Source organism: Grammomys surdaster, unplaced genomic scaffold (genome assembly GCF_004785775.1).
Source record: "Grammomys surdaster isolate TR1022 unplaced genomic scaffold, NIH_TR_1.0 191, whole genome shotgun sequence".
NCBI classification, from domain to species: Eukaryota; Metazoa; Chordata; class Mammalia; order Rodentia; family Muridae; genus Grammomys; species Grammomys surdaster.
In genome coordinates, this window is record NW_021604636.1 from 14,024,334 (window position 1) to 14,038,663 (window position 14,330).

Sequence of the window (14,330 nt, forward strand, 5' to 3'; positions counted from 1 at the left end):
AGAGGCAATACACATGGCTACTCACTCCAGAAAGGGAGCTCTGGACAGACCAAAGTCATGATTACAACGAAGTCCAATATGGCAAACAAATGAGGTTTTTGTTGTTGTTGCTGCTGTTGTTGTTGTTGTTTGGGGGTGGGGTATTACTAACAAGAGTATGATTGAGGGGTACATCCAAGGGGCAGGGATAACACACAAGCAGATGCTTTAAAGGCAACCCCACTGCAACATGGTAAGGACCCCGGACCTCTCCCACAGCTTGCCGGCAACCCCATAGTCTGAACAGAGACCCTTCCTTCTGTAGCTGGCTGTTTGATCATTGTTTATTCTTTTATACTATTGGTAGGGATGCTCAAGAATCTTTCAAGGTACATTCCCTTCCCCTCACTAGCCTTTTGTTTATCCCCTGTATACTCCCCGGGGAAAGGGTTTCAATCGGGATGGAATGTTCCAAACCTAAGAGCCAAATGCTGTCATTTATTTGGCTTAACCTGTAATAAGAGTGGACTGCTAATGGGCTTCTAGACTTGATCCTGTAATGTCAGTGATAAAGGCATCAGTCTGTTTGTCAATAAGGAAAGTTTTCTGTCACCTTGTTATTTGATTGAATTCTCCAATGAGGAGCCACCTTTTTCTGTGTCTTACCTGGGCAAAATGACCATCTATTTCTTTCATTCACTCCTTTGCATATCCTTACTCTTACGTATTCCAGAAGTACAATGAATCTTACATTCCTTCCTATTCTAAAGTGTTTCACTTTTTCTTTATTTCAAATCTGATATTTGGAGCCAATTACCCACTGATCCATGTCATTGTCCCCTGCGAGTTTAATAATGATAATGATAATAATAATAATAAAATCAATTTATTCTATTTTAAAATCCTATTTTAAAATAATAATAAATTCACCTAGCTTAACAAATTCTTACTTCTCAACATTTGCTATTTACAACCTGCTCTCACTTCCTTACAGCAGATCTACGATGTTTGAGGTATCCAGGTGGGAAAGCTAAAATGATCCCAGTATCATTGATAGCCTCTCTGATCTCAGCCTAAAGCTTTTTGCTTGCGTGCTTGGTTTTGGTTTGGGTTTTGTTTTTCAAGACCGGGTTTCTCTGTATAGCTTTGGCAGTCCTGGAACTCACTCTTTAGACCAGTCTGGCCTCAAACTCAGAGATCCTCCTGCCTCTGCCTCTCGAATGATGGGATTAAAGGTGTGTGTCACCACCACCTAGCAAGCTTAAGCTTTTACTGCTTAGTACTCACTTGTATTAGCAGGATGTCATGTTGATATCACCAGAGAATATAATGGCAGAGCCAGCGCTGTCCTGTGTCCCTTCATACCATCCAGCTTGTGTGTGGCCCTGTGTAACTGTGACAGTACTCCCTTATACTCTTGAAACTGCCCTACTGGTGTAACAAGTTCTGTGGTCATTTAGAACACGGGCATATCATGACTGTTTGTGTTTCCCTGGTCTGAAGCTCAGGAATAACCTGGACATTTGCATTTGTCTTTAGGTTAAATACCGAGAAAATTTTGACAAGGAGAAGGGCAAAACACCCAAATACAACCCGAAAGACAGCCAGCTCTACAAAACTATGAAAGATGCTAACAACCTTGCAAGTGAGGTACGTTCCTTCATTGTGGTAAAGGACAGAACATACTGTTTATCATTTTAATACTATTTAAGGAGCATTGATCACATTCATGGTGTTCTCCAATTACCATCACTAATCCCAGAGCTTTTTAATGGCCCAAATCAAAACCATGAAGCAACCCTTACTTCCCTTAGCTCCTGGTAACCTCTCCTTCATACATGGAATCCTACAGTATTTCTCTTTGTGTCCTATTTTATTTAGCATAGCATTTCCTAATGCAGCATTAATTAACACTGCATCCCATTTTAAGGCTGAGTAATATTACAGTGTGCATGCCACACTGTTTGTTAACGATACCCATTTATCTACTGATGGACATGCTGGTCATTTCTAATTTTTAGCAACTATGCACAAAGTTGGTTTTCCTCTGCAGCCATCCCCAGAATTCGTTTCATGGATGGCCATCTTCCTTAGTGTTGTTTCCCATCTCCTATTTATATGATTTCCTTGTTTACCACTAGGTCAAATATAAGGCTGACCTGAAGAAACTCCACAAACCTGTGACTGACATGAAGGAATCTCTGATAATGCATCACGTCCTGAATACAAGCCAGCTCGTCAGTTCTGTAAGCTCCATCGTTGGTTCCAAAAACAACGCCTTTCAGGCGCTGGCAGCTCGTTTCATCATCTGAGCTCCTATGGTCTCCTCTCTGCTACTGATACACTCTGTTTATCACAAAATTACTATCTGGTGATATTCCTCCAAAGTACATCCATCTGCCCATTACTGCCAATTACCAATAAAATGCCATCGGCTACAGTGCCTCCCAGATTGTAAAAATGCTTCTATCAGGGATGGGGATGTAGCTCCACAGGGTTTACCTATGGGTGTGATGCCCAGGAGGCAAACAAAAACCAAATAGCTCCAGTTCTTGTAAGGATGTACAAGAGTCATAAGAAACAGACTCTCGCTTTCAGTGACACCTACTCAGAAACAGCCACACCACTGTTTGCGTCTGGTATTTATCAACAGCACTGCACTTGGCGTTTTATCTATCCAACCATTTCCTTTTCTTTTTGGAGGGGTTTCTTCGTTTGTTGTTTGTTGGGTTTTGGTGGTGGGAGGGGGCTGACAGGGCTCTCTACATAGCCCTGGCTGGCCTGGAACTTGCTGTGTAAACCAGTCTAGCTTAGAACACATGGACATGTGACATCTCTACAGGAATTAAAAATATGTGCCACAAGCCTGGCCCTTAAACACCTAATATAAAGAGGGAAGACTGAGTCTTTGTAGAGCCTTCCCACTGATATGCTTCCTTGATGCTTCCCCTCAGTACCAGTACAAGAAGAACTATGAGAAGAGCAAAGGCCACTACCACACGATACCTGATAACCTGGAACAGCTACACCACAGAGAAGCCACAGAGCTGCAGAGTATTGTAAGTTCATCAAGGTGGCTTCCGCACACTAAGCTTCCATTCACCACAGTATCAAAATTCAGTATCAAGTCCATTCTAGGAATGGGTGGGCTCATTTTAATAGCCATTGAGAAAATATTACCAGGTACTGGGGCTTGAATTTGGTAACATTTTGAGATTGGTATATTAACAGTATTTATGCATAATAGAGAAACACACATGCTGTAGTGTTTGTTAATCATGTTATGACAGGGCTGGAAGCCTGGTAGTTATTTCCCCAGAGAGACAAACCTCTCACAATAACCCTATGTTCCAAGCCAGGAGATACCACTAGATTGACAGGGAGTCCAAGGGGAAGATTTTACTGGACATGTAACGTGATCGGATCCAGCACTGGAGGAGTCTCTGAGTATTATAATTTTTCTTAGAAGAAACTTACTAGTAGCATAGTCTTGGTACCACAAAATCACCATTATAGGGTGTCCTGGGATATGAGCCAGAGGGCTGAGTTACTATAGGTGCTCCCACATCCCGTATAAAGCAGTGTGTGTCCTCTTCCTGTGTTCCATCATAAGTAAGGACGCTGAGTTGAGCGATGCCATTGAGGTTGTGGGTGGAAGGGCACTCGTCTTTCTATCTCTCAGTTTCTCCTCTGTGAAATCTTCTGTGTATGTGACCTTCTGCCCCTGTTATCAATAGCATGCTGTAAGGAAGAGGCAGTTCTACTTGATAATGTCAGGCTCATTCAGTCCAGCTGTAAATTACTTTTCCCTTAAGTGCAAACTTACAATAAATAGTAAAGTACATAGACAGTGGTGTCCCAGAGGGAGCTATTTGCTTTTAAAGCCTCACATGTTCTACAACCAGTGGAGACCACACATCTCTCTCTGGTAATACTTCCTATGAAAGAACTAGCGGTTTTATAAGAAATATCGAAAGATGCTATTTATTGTCAAAATTCATATATCCGTATCAAGTCTTAGACGGCCTCATATATGGGCAATTTTCTCCAAACATCATTTCCAAAAATCAATATGTTTGCCGGCTAATTGTTGCCAATGATTCTTTTGTGTCTCTAAATTAAATCTAAACATTGTAGATTGTTCTTCTCAGAAGGCATTGATTCTCCATCCACAGGCTTCAACTCAAAAGGGTCTATGTCTGTAACATAATAGGAAAATCTTTTGAGTGGCAATAAGATGAGCCAACTAGACATAACTCATCACTTGAAAGTGCTCTCCCTCGCTGGGTAGTGGCCCATTCCTATAATCCTAGTACATAGGAAGCTAAGGCTAGAGGATTCTGAGTTCAAGGCTAGCCCGTGATATATTGTGAGAACCTGTCTCAGATAATATTAAATGAATCAATAAATTGCTGTCTGTAGATAGAATCTCTGTCTAGGAATTGACAAGCAGTGAAAGACTTAACAGACCTTCTCATCACTAGGTGAAATACAAAGAAAAATATGAAAAAGAACGAGGCAAGCCCATGTTGGACTTTGAGACTCCAACATACATCACTGCCAAAGAGTCTCAGCAGATGCAGAGCGGGGTAAGTCCTATACCTGACAGCAACGACAGCATCAAACCAAAGAGCGCCGGCTCAGCCCAGGAACCTTTCCAGCCTCCTTAAACATTCCCCTAAAGTGGTAGGAGATACAACTTCGTAACCTAAAAGCTTGCTCACTGCAGAAATTCTACAATTCAATTATTTTCTTTAAGATGTTTTGAATAGTATTTGGCATACATGTTTTGTTCCATCATTTTCATAAAATCAGAATACACTTATTTCTAAAACTGAAAAAAAAAAAAAAACATGCGGAATAGAATTGAATTTGTCTTTGCTGAATGGAAAGTTTCTGATGTATAAGTACATCACGGCTTTGTCACAAAGTCCACTTAGTAGGATGCCCCAAGCCAAGCAAGAGTGGATCCATACCTGCACGTGCACACTTACTGTGCCAGTATTTACTGAGGCAGTCAGCCTACTTGTCCATCAACAGATAAATAGATATGGGAGAAGTGATGTTTTATATACACAGAGGAATTCTACTAAGACATAAAGAAGGAGTCGTGTAACTTACAGGGAAATAGACCCAACTGGAGGTCATCACGTTAAGTAAGCCAGACTGAGACAAATGTCCTATGTTTACAGAATCTAGATTTTTTTTTTAAGAACATGAATACAGAGAGGGAACTATCTGTGAAGAAGACCAGAAGGGAAGAAGAGGGGAAAAGAAAGACAAAAAGATGTAGCCTGAGATGGGTGGGAGATGTGGTTATGATCAAAGTATATTATGTACATGTATGAAAAAAATCAAGTCAAAATGCCGTATTCCCTCTAATGAAAAGCAGAGATATTAAAAAAATATATCTTTTTCACTTTAAATCATAGCAGACAATGGGATTTTACTTAGACTCCCAGGGGAGTGAGTCTTCTGGGGTCTTGTTTGCCTCTTCTTCATGAAGCCTATCTCCAACTATAACAGCAATTTATTTTTAAAGATTTGTCTATTTTTATTTATATGAGTACACACTGCAGCTATCTTCAGACACACACTAGAAGAGTGCATGGAATCACATTACTGATGGTTCTGAGCCACCATGTGGTTGCTGGGAATTGAACTCAGGACCTCTGGCAGAGCAGTCAGTGCTCTTAACCACTGAGCCATCTCTCCAGCAACAATTTATTTTTAAAGAAAAATAATTTGTGGACTTTCCTGGTATGGATTTCAGGTCATGGAAAGTTTAAAATAGGTTCAGATAATTGGTGACTCTAAAATAGGCATTATTGGAGTGCTCCCGTAACCTTTGGGAAGATTTAAAACTTTATGAAGACGTTGCGAAAGCATGCTTCTAACATCTATTCCTGGTCTCTGTGAGAGTGGAGTTGAAGAGATCAGGGGAGAGGAGAATAGCCCTTTCTCTCAATCATGGATGGAACCACAGATTCCTATGCTCCTGCCTCACCATTCATCTAGTATGTTCAGAGATTAAAATAATAAGCCATGAGCTCCTTGACACTCCCCTAGGGCCCAAGAGGACATGACTATGTCTGGCACTGTAATGCCAGAGCCTAACAAAGCGCTGGCATACAGTAGATGATGACTGTTAAATGAAGATATAGTAAAGGAGGATACAATAGGGGTGGTGGTATACACCAGTAACCTCAGCACCCAGGGGGCTGGTGCAGGAAGATCATGGGTTCAAAGCCAGCCTACTGCATCTCAAGAAAAGTCAAATGCATAAGAATGGGTAGCACCAATGCCGATTCGGTCCCCCAGGCTTTTCCTTTCTACTTTTATCCCCTGAAGTTGCTGTCAATCCTGAAATAAAATACTTTGTCCCCTTAAAAAAAAAATGAAGGAGCTGGAGAGATAGCTCAGTGGTGAAGAGTACTGGCTGCTCTTTCGGAGGGTCCAGGTTTGATTTCCGGCACCAGTATGGCAGCTCACAATTGTCTGGAACTCCAGTTCCTAAGGAATCCAACACCCTCTTCTGGCCTAAGCAGGCAAAACTCCCATACACGATAAAATAAAATAAAATAAAATAAAATAAAATAAAATAAAATAAAATAAAATAAAATAAAATAAAATAAAATAAAATAAAATAAAATAAAATAAAAGTTCAAAGTGGGCTCAGTGTGTGAGCACTTGAAGCAAAAACCCAGCTACCCGAGTTCCACCTTGAAGACCCACAAGACCCAAGGAGAGAAATGACTTCTGAGAATTGTGCCTGCCTTCCATGCATGCACTGCGGCATACATGCTATGGCATGTGTATGCTCCTGTTCTCACTCACATGTCACCCATAATGTTGGAAATAATATAAGTAAATAAATGGAGAGTCTCAGGAAAAGAGCTTTCCATCTGATGGCCCATCCGCCCTCCCATTATGGTTGTGGTCAGCTCCGTCACAACCTCAGACAGACCTCAGAGGAGCCGTCAACAAACTTCTGAGTTCCTTTGGAGCCGTTTACTGCCAGCAAACTATTTCCAGAACAATGAGACAGTTTCCAACACGTGACTTTTGTCAGGATTGAGATAAAGAGGCCAAACCCTGAAAGAAAATATACTTTTCCTTCGTTGGACTGAAATGTGGATTCTAACAGAGTCTTTCTTGTTTTTCCTTCCCACGCATATTAGAAAGAATATAGGAAAGATTATGAAGAGTCCATTAAAGGCAGAAACCTGACGGGCCTGGAGGTCACGCCAGCACTGTTACATGTCAGACATGCAACCAAAATAGCAAGCGAGGTAGTAACCACATGGTCTTCCCCCTCCCCTCCACCCAATAATCACACTAATGATTCATCATTGTGCTCCCACCTGGGTCCCACCTGACTCAGGCTTTCAGCTGGCGTTTCCATGTTTGGTACTACTGTCTAATCTATGACTCGTTTTAACTCTTCTAATTTTTAAATTGGAGTATCTAATAAAACATGCCTACCTTAGTATTCTATAGAAAAATCTAATAAAACATGCCTACCTTAGCATTCTATTAATTTCTAGTCTTGTATTTAATTATTAACATCAACTGTGAACCATACACCCTGCATTTTCTCATGTATTTACTTACTCAACCATGGACTGTTAAAAACTGGAATAACTGTCTCATTTATTTATTCACTGATATATTTTGGTTTGGTTTTGGCTCTTCACCTAAGAGAACGATCCAGACTTTCGTGTCAGTTTTGTTGATTTTATTTTTGTAATATAGAAAGAGTATAGGAAAGACCTGGAAGAAAGCATCCGGGGCAGAGGCCTCACTGAAATGGAAGATACTCCTGACATGCTGAGAGCAAAAAATGCCACTCAAATCCTCAACGAGGTAAGACCATGGTCAACTACTGCATGTACATAATTAATAATGCACCTTCATCCTACCCAAGTTAGACCAAGAGTGAGAAAGAAAATATTTTTTTCATTCTAACTATTAACAGCTAAATAAAATACACATCAATTTCTGAGGAGTAGATATGAAAGCAGCATGTGTCTATAGAGGTTGTCATAACCAATTAGTATCTAATATTACTTGATTTAGTTATGATGTGTTCACAACACTCACTTAAATGAAAACATCATACCACACTGGGATGGTTTACACCTAAATTTAATCCTAATACGTACCAAGCTAGATTTAAATTTTACTTTCTATGTTAACGGACTTCCCTTGATTAATCTCGCTACCTAGAGCAGGACGAACAAGCATGCCATCCTGTCCATTGATGGTAGCTGGCAGGGGCAGCACCTGCAACCACTGAGGAGCATGTTACATAGAATTTTTTCTAAATTCATGCAGTACTGTTACCCTACTAAGAGAAGGTGGCGACCTTTTTCTTTAAAACAAACAAACAATTCTTCTACAGAAAGAATATAAGCGAGACCTGGAGCTGGAAGTCAAAGGAAGAGGCCTGAATGCCATGGCCAACGAGACTCCAGATTTTATGCGGGCCAGGAATGCTACCGACATTGCCAGCCAGGTCAGCGCTTCTGGGAAGGCGCACCTTTCTAAACGGTAGCCATGGTTATAAGGATCTACTGTTGGTCCTCTGCCATTTTCTTCGTTTGACAGTGACATTATATGTTTAGCATCCTTAAGCATCTGCTTGCTGAAATATAATGTATAGCCCAGGGTCTCTTTCTCAGGCTGCTTCTGTCTCTGCCTTCCTGAGTCTACAAGCACTAGGGACATCAGAACCAAGTGCCAAAGCCAGAAGATCAAATTACTGTGTGGAAGGAACTGGAAGAGATTCTGACATCCTTGTTTCATAGCCAATCCACTCCTTATGTGGCACTAAGAATGCCTTCATTAGATTGTCTTCTTTTTTTCCTTCTGCTTTGTAGACCTAAATTTAAGACACATCTTTTTAGGCATCCAGTGTTGTCTAAGGTTCCCCGGTGCCAGGTCTTATGTACAGAGTCCCCTGCTTTCCTGTCTATCCACCTGATTATCCCTTTGCCCATAGTCACCTACATCTATCTAAATGGACAGTCATTCTTTCAACAGCCAAGACCTTTCTGAGTCTGATTCTTTAATATAAAACAATAAACACTGTCAGGAAAGATGACTCCGCGGTTAAATCACTGGCATCTCCTGTGGAGAGCCTGGATCAGAACTGCAGCTCCCTCATGTCCGCCCACTACCACCTACAACTTCATTTCCAGGAGATCCAACATCTTTCTCTGGTCTCTGTAGGCAGCAGGGGTGCACGTGATGCACAAACATACATACAGGCACAACACCTACACATATAAACATTTAAAACTTTAAAACATATAAACACAACAGAAAGAAATGCATTGAATGCCAGAAAAAAAAATATGATCACCTCGTCATTCAACCAAGCTAAGAGGTGCTATGCATACTGTAAGCATTCACCAGACTGTTGGGTGTCCTTTTCCAGATTAAGTACAAGCAATCAGCAGAAATGGAAAAGGCCAATTTCACTTCTGTTGTTGATACCCCAGAAATTATCCATGCTCAGCAGGTCAAGAACCTTTCTAGCCAGGTAAGGATGTTCCTCAGGGCAAAGGCTTTTGTATTCCTAAGGCACTGTTTTCTCCTATCTCATTTTCCCCCACCAAACCAGAAGACCTTTATATCCCATGCAGATCTGAGTCAGAACTGAGATTTCCGAATCAGATTTAAAGATAGATTGTAAAAAAAGGGTTTGGGTGTGGGTACCTCAGTGGTAGAGTGTGATGCCCTGGGTCACTAAGCACTGGAAGAAAAAAAACTCAAAACGCTGTTAGGGAATTTCCAACTACTGAAGAGGGTGTCTGTGGTACAATTCTCGATTCATGAACATTTTTACCATCTGTTATGTGGGTTTAAGGTGTGTGAGCACAAGCAGAAGGGCCCAAAGTAGACCACCCACTCCTGGCTGAGAGTGAATGAGCAACGTGAGCCACACAACCTGTGGCTGGATAGCTTCCACCTTCCTGCAAATCCTATGACAAAAGGCATGGAAGTTGGGTGGGGTGGCATACACCTGTAACCTTGGCACTTAGGGAGAATAGGACAGGAGGCCAGTGTGGGCTGAACAGCAAGACCCTGTCCTGCAAACCAAACTAAACACATATAAGACAACCAGGATGCATTTATTTGTTAGTCCTCTTCAGTGATGATCAGGATATGTGTGCATGTGCAGGATAGAAAGAACCTCCCCTCTGCCGCAGTGGAAAGGCTGTTTTAGGTTTCCCGGCCTATATAACTATGGGGCTCATCCTGTGTATTTCTTGGAACCCTTTCCCAGAAAAAGTACAAGGAAGACGCAGAGAAGTCCATGTCATATTATGAGACTGTCTTGGACACTCCAGAGATGCAAAGAGTCCGTGAGAATCAGAAGAACTTCAGCCTCGTAAGTCTCTATTCCACTTAGGCCCAGACGACTGGTGGGGTCCAGCAGGCTAAGTGAGGTGGCTGTGGGGACACACAAACTTGGCATCCCATGAGGGAAGAGGATGCACATGCTTCTCTGGGCTCACCTTGTGTTTTAATCCCAAGTGAGCATGAAAGTCTCCCCTGCTCAATAGGTGGCCTCTTGTCATTGGAGGCAAACGATCACAATCTTTTAACCAGTTTTTAAAGCTGGTGGCAGGTCCTTCTAAAACTAATTCTACCCAAGAAATACTTTTAAAATTTTTATGCACTTTTGGTTCTTAAAACTTAGTTTCTGTTATTGGGCACACATAGCTTGGCCTTAGAGCATGTGCTTCATGAGGTGTGAGGTTCTAGGTTCAATCCTAGAAAGTCTCCAGCAATGCCCCATTACTGAAACTGGTTTCTCTCCAAACTTAGTAAAGAATTGACTTTGCCTGGCACATTGTGGTTCCTGTGGCATGGGCTTCCCTTAATGTAAACTTTTTACCTCCCATCCACAATATAGAATAATTGTAAGAAGTGTAAGAGAATTCTGAAATCGTAACAGGATATTTACTCTTTCTTCATAGCTTCAATACCAGTGTGACCTTAAAAACAGTAAAGGGAAAATTACAGTTGTTCAAGACACGCCAGAAATACTGCGTGTTAAAGAAAACCAAAAGAATTTCAGCTCGGTACATTTACTGTTTACTTTCCATCTAATGCTAACCTAATAATGTCGCTCTCTTTAAGAAGGACCATGGGCCCATGCTGACCCAGGCATTAACCTCTAACTTGCTCAGTTAATGTTAGTGGGTTCCTGATAAAAGGCCCCAAACTTCTAAATCATCACTCCTGAGAACATTTGGAATAACTTAAATCTAACAAAATAACTCTTCTCTTTGTATTTTTTTTTTAATCTCAAATAGTAACTCAGACAGTAACACACATTGTCTTGTTTCAAGAAGGTGGATTTCTTTGTGATGTGGTTTTTTTTTATTAGCCTTCTCCAAAATAACTGACTGACTGTGCATTTCTTTAGTGAGTTCTGTGGTTTTTAATCATTTTGGTTTTTTTCTCATCCTGTATTAATATCCTGTGATATTCTAAATAGAACTCTCAAGAGCTGGAAAGTGACCAGCCTTGCCTATATGGTTTCAAGATTTGATTCTGACAGGAGGACATCAGATGCTGTACTTCAGCTCTTGTCTGGAGACACCGTGTAGTGTCTTGGTTTTCACAGAGACCTGGCACTGCCCTTTCTCTGGGCATTGCCTGTGTTTCCCTCTTTGTGGTTAACACTCTCCTGATTCTGAATGCCCAGGTTTTGTATAAAGAGGATGTATCCCCAGGAACAGCAATTGGAAAGACCCCTGAGATGCTCAGAGTGAAGCAAACGCAGGACCACATTAGCTCGGTAAGGATATGTCTGTCAGTCATTTGTGCCATTCTCGATCTGACTTGGATAAATCTGTGACTTCTGAGTATACGCAAAACTCACCAGAAACAGTGTCCAACCTAAAAGCAGGTGTCTGTACACTGTTGTCATCACATGCTATATGCTAGTGGAGGTTCTCATGAAGACGAAGGTACATGTGGAAAGCAGAGGCTTATGAGAAACTATATCTGCATCAAAGAATGAGCCTTTCTGGAGACTCGTGTGTGGCTACATCTGTCCTAAGCAAATGGGCTGTTGGTTATGAGAAGGCTGGAGGGCAGGAGGCCTATTCTTACTTTTACATTAACTGATTCCAGTTGCCTCCCAAGACTACCAAATATATGAAATGGAAAAGCCCAGAAAAATTATCCTTTCTGATAACATAAAATCTTATGGCTTCCCATCTTATCCTACCTGGGACATGAACCATCCCTTCATTCAGTATAATCCAGAAGTGCATACTACTTGTCCTCTCTAGCTGTCTGCATTGTCAGATCTTACTACTGCAGTGTGTGTATACAAGTAGCTATTATTTTATTAGTGATGGCTCCAAAGTGGAAGAGGAACAATGCTACCCAGTCAGATAAACCGAAGAGCTTCACAGTGCAGCCTCTGTGTAAAAACACAACAGAGTATTGCACAAAAGAAGTAAAAATGCCAAATGTTGAGGTTGCTACATGATATGATAGGATAAATTTTATATCTGTGAACTTGAAAAGGGGTAGGGGGGAGACCCATGCTTGTTTGCTGCCGTGCCTCAGAACTGCAAAACAGGAAGCTACTGTGCATGACAAGCACTTAATTAAGAAAAAGGCCATCTGGGTGTGGCAGCACAAGCCTTCAGCCCACCACTCAGGAGGCAGATGCAGGTGGATCTCTTGTGAGTCTGAGGTCAGCCTGGTCTATACAGTGCGATCTTGTCTCACGACAATACAAAAACTAAAGGAAAGATGTGTGTGACTCTGTGGTAGGATGTGTACTAAACATGCAGAATCTCCAACCCCCCTGAATAATACAGGATATTTATCAACCATACATATGTGGTGGGAAGAATTCAGCATGCAGTAACACCTTCATGTCCCCATTTCCATGTAGGTCAAGTATAAAGAAGCAATCGGACAAGGAACTCCCATCCCTGACCTGCCCGAAGTGAAGCGTGTCAAGGAGACCCAGAAGCACATTAGCTCGGTACTGACTCTTACTTGGCATGTATCTGTAGGACTAGCCACCTCTCAACCGGTACCCTAGTTTCATCCATCCCTTCCTTCTGCCAAAGGCCTCTCATACCTGGGGATGCTGTGACTCCTCCCTTGTCCCCCTCGGGTCACCAGAAGACCTCAGTCATAGCCGTAGCTCACTCTCTAGTACTCCTTGTACTCTAATGCCTCTGTTGCCAACTTCCTTTTGAATTCTCTGTCCGCTAACCTGAAGAAAACAAAACAAGCCCAGGGGTTCTGTGTTGCTTTGGGTTACAACTCCTTGCCGTTCTATAATTTTGTTCAATTCAGGTGTTCCACCTGCCTCTGCCACCATGTGCATTCATGGTGTGTATCACCAAGCCAGGCTTAGGCTGAAACTTATGAAGGAAGGGAGGGAGGGAGGAAGGAAAGGAGGGAGGGAGGGAGGGAGGGAAGGAGGGAGGGAGGGAGGAGATAAATCCCTTACTCTTTTTTTTTTTAATTTAAAGTTTGTTGATGATACCCCTAAAAGGAAACAGATTTAGGGCAGGGACGGAGGACACAGTTCCATGGTGGAGCCCTAGCCCATGCACTAGACCCTGAGTTCAGTCCCAACAGTGCTAATAAAACATAAAAATAAACACAGGGAAAAAAGACCAACCAACAAGCACTGGCTTCCTTATTGTGGTTAAGCATTTCAGAGAAAGATGCTCTTCTGAAATGCAAAGTGTGCCTGCTCATATCAATTGTCCAACTAGGGATCACCCAAGGCTTCCTTAGAGCTGGGAGCGGTGATGCAGACCTGTAATCCCAGCACTCAGGAAGAACACTGGGAGTTTAACACAAGTCAGAGCTAAGTGGCATAAGAGCCTATCCCAAAATATAGGAGAGAGAAATAAAAGGTAAAACACTAAGCATTTTATTAGGAGATACATAAAGTTCTTAATGACTCTGAAGAAGTGAGGATTAGAACATCACATGGTTAAAAATTATAAAATAGACAACATGTGTTTTGAGTACAAATATGTAGACCTACCATGCTCAAGACAGTAAGTAAGCCTGGATACAATAAAATGGTTACTTTGGGTTTGGTTTGGTTTCAATTTTGTTTTTTGAGGGGGTAGTTACTGGAAACTGAAACCAAGGCTTTGCACTTGCTAGTCAAAAGGTTTCTCATTGTTTAATAAATTTATTATCATAATTTAAAGCATTTATTGGCTGTGGAAAGTGCAAATTTTAGATTCCAGTTTTCTAGATGGCAAAATTTCTACAAATATTTGTGGACTTTATCCTCTGTCCTTGAGTTCATGATACAAAGGCAGCTTGTTTCTATG

The 14,330-nt window shown here is 41.6% G+C and overlaps 1 protein-coding gene across 1 annotated transcript in view; it reads left to right on the forward strand.

Moving 5' to 3' along the window:
• Neb (nebulin) overlaps positions 1 to 14,330 on the forward strand; it is a 198,940-nt gene that overhangs the window by 168,635 nt on the left and 15,975 nt on the right. The window contains exons 133-144 of the mRNA XM_028769166.1: positions 1,519 to 1,629; positions 2,121 to 2,225; positions 2,934 to 3,038; positions 4,464 to 4,568; positions 7,161 to 7,271; positions 7,735 to 7,845; positions 8,384 to 8,497; positions 9,422 to 9,526; positions 10,274 to 10,378; positions 10,971 to 11,075; positions 11,705 to 11,797; positions 12,914 to 13,006. Of these exons, the coding sequence (XP_028624999.1) occupies positions 1,519 to 1,629; positions 2,121 to 2,225; positions 2,934 to 3,038; positions 4,464 to 4,568; positions 7,161 to 7,271; positions 7,735 to 7,845; positions 8,384 to 8,497; positions 9,422 to 9,526; positions 10,274 to 10,378; positions 10,971 to 11,075; positions 11,705 to 11,797; positions 12,914 to 13,006 (1,263 nt within the window). The remainder of the gene's footprint in view (positions 1 to 1,518; positions 1,630 to 2,120; positions 2,226 to 2,933; positions 3,039 to 4,463; positions 4,569 to 7,160; positions 7,272 to 7,734; positions 7,846 to 8,383; positions 8,498 to 9,421; positions 9,527 to 10,273; positions 10,379 to 10,970; positions 11,076 to 11,704; positions 11,798 to 12,913; positions 13,007 to 14,330) is intronic.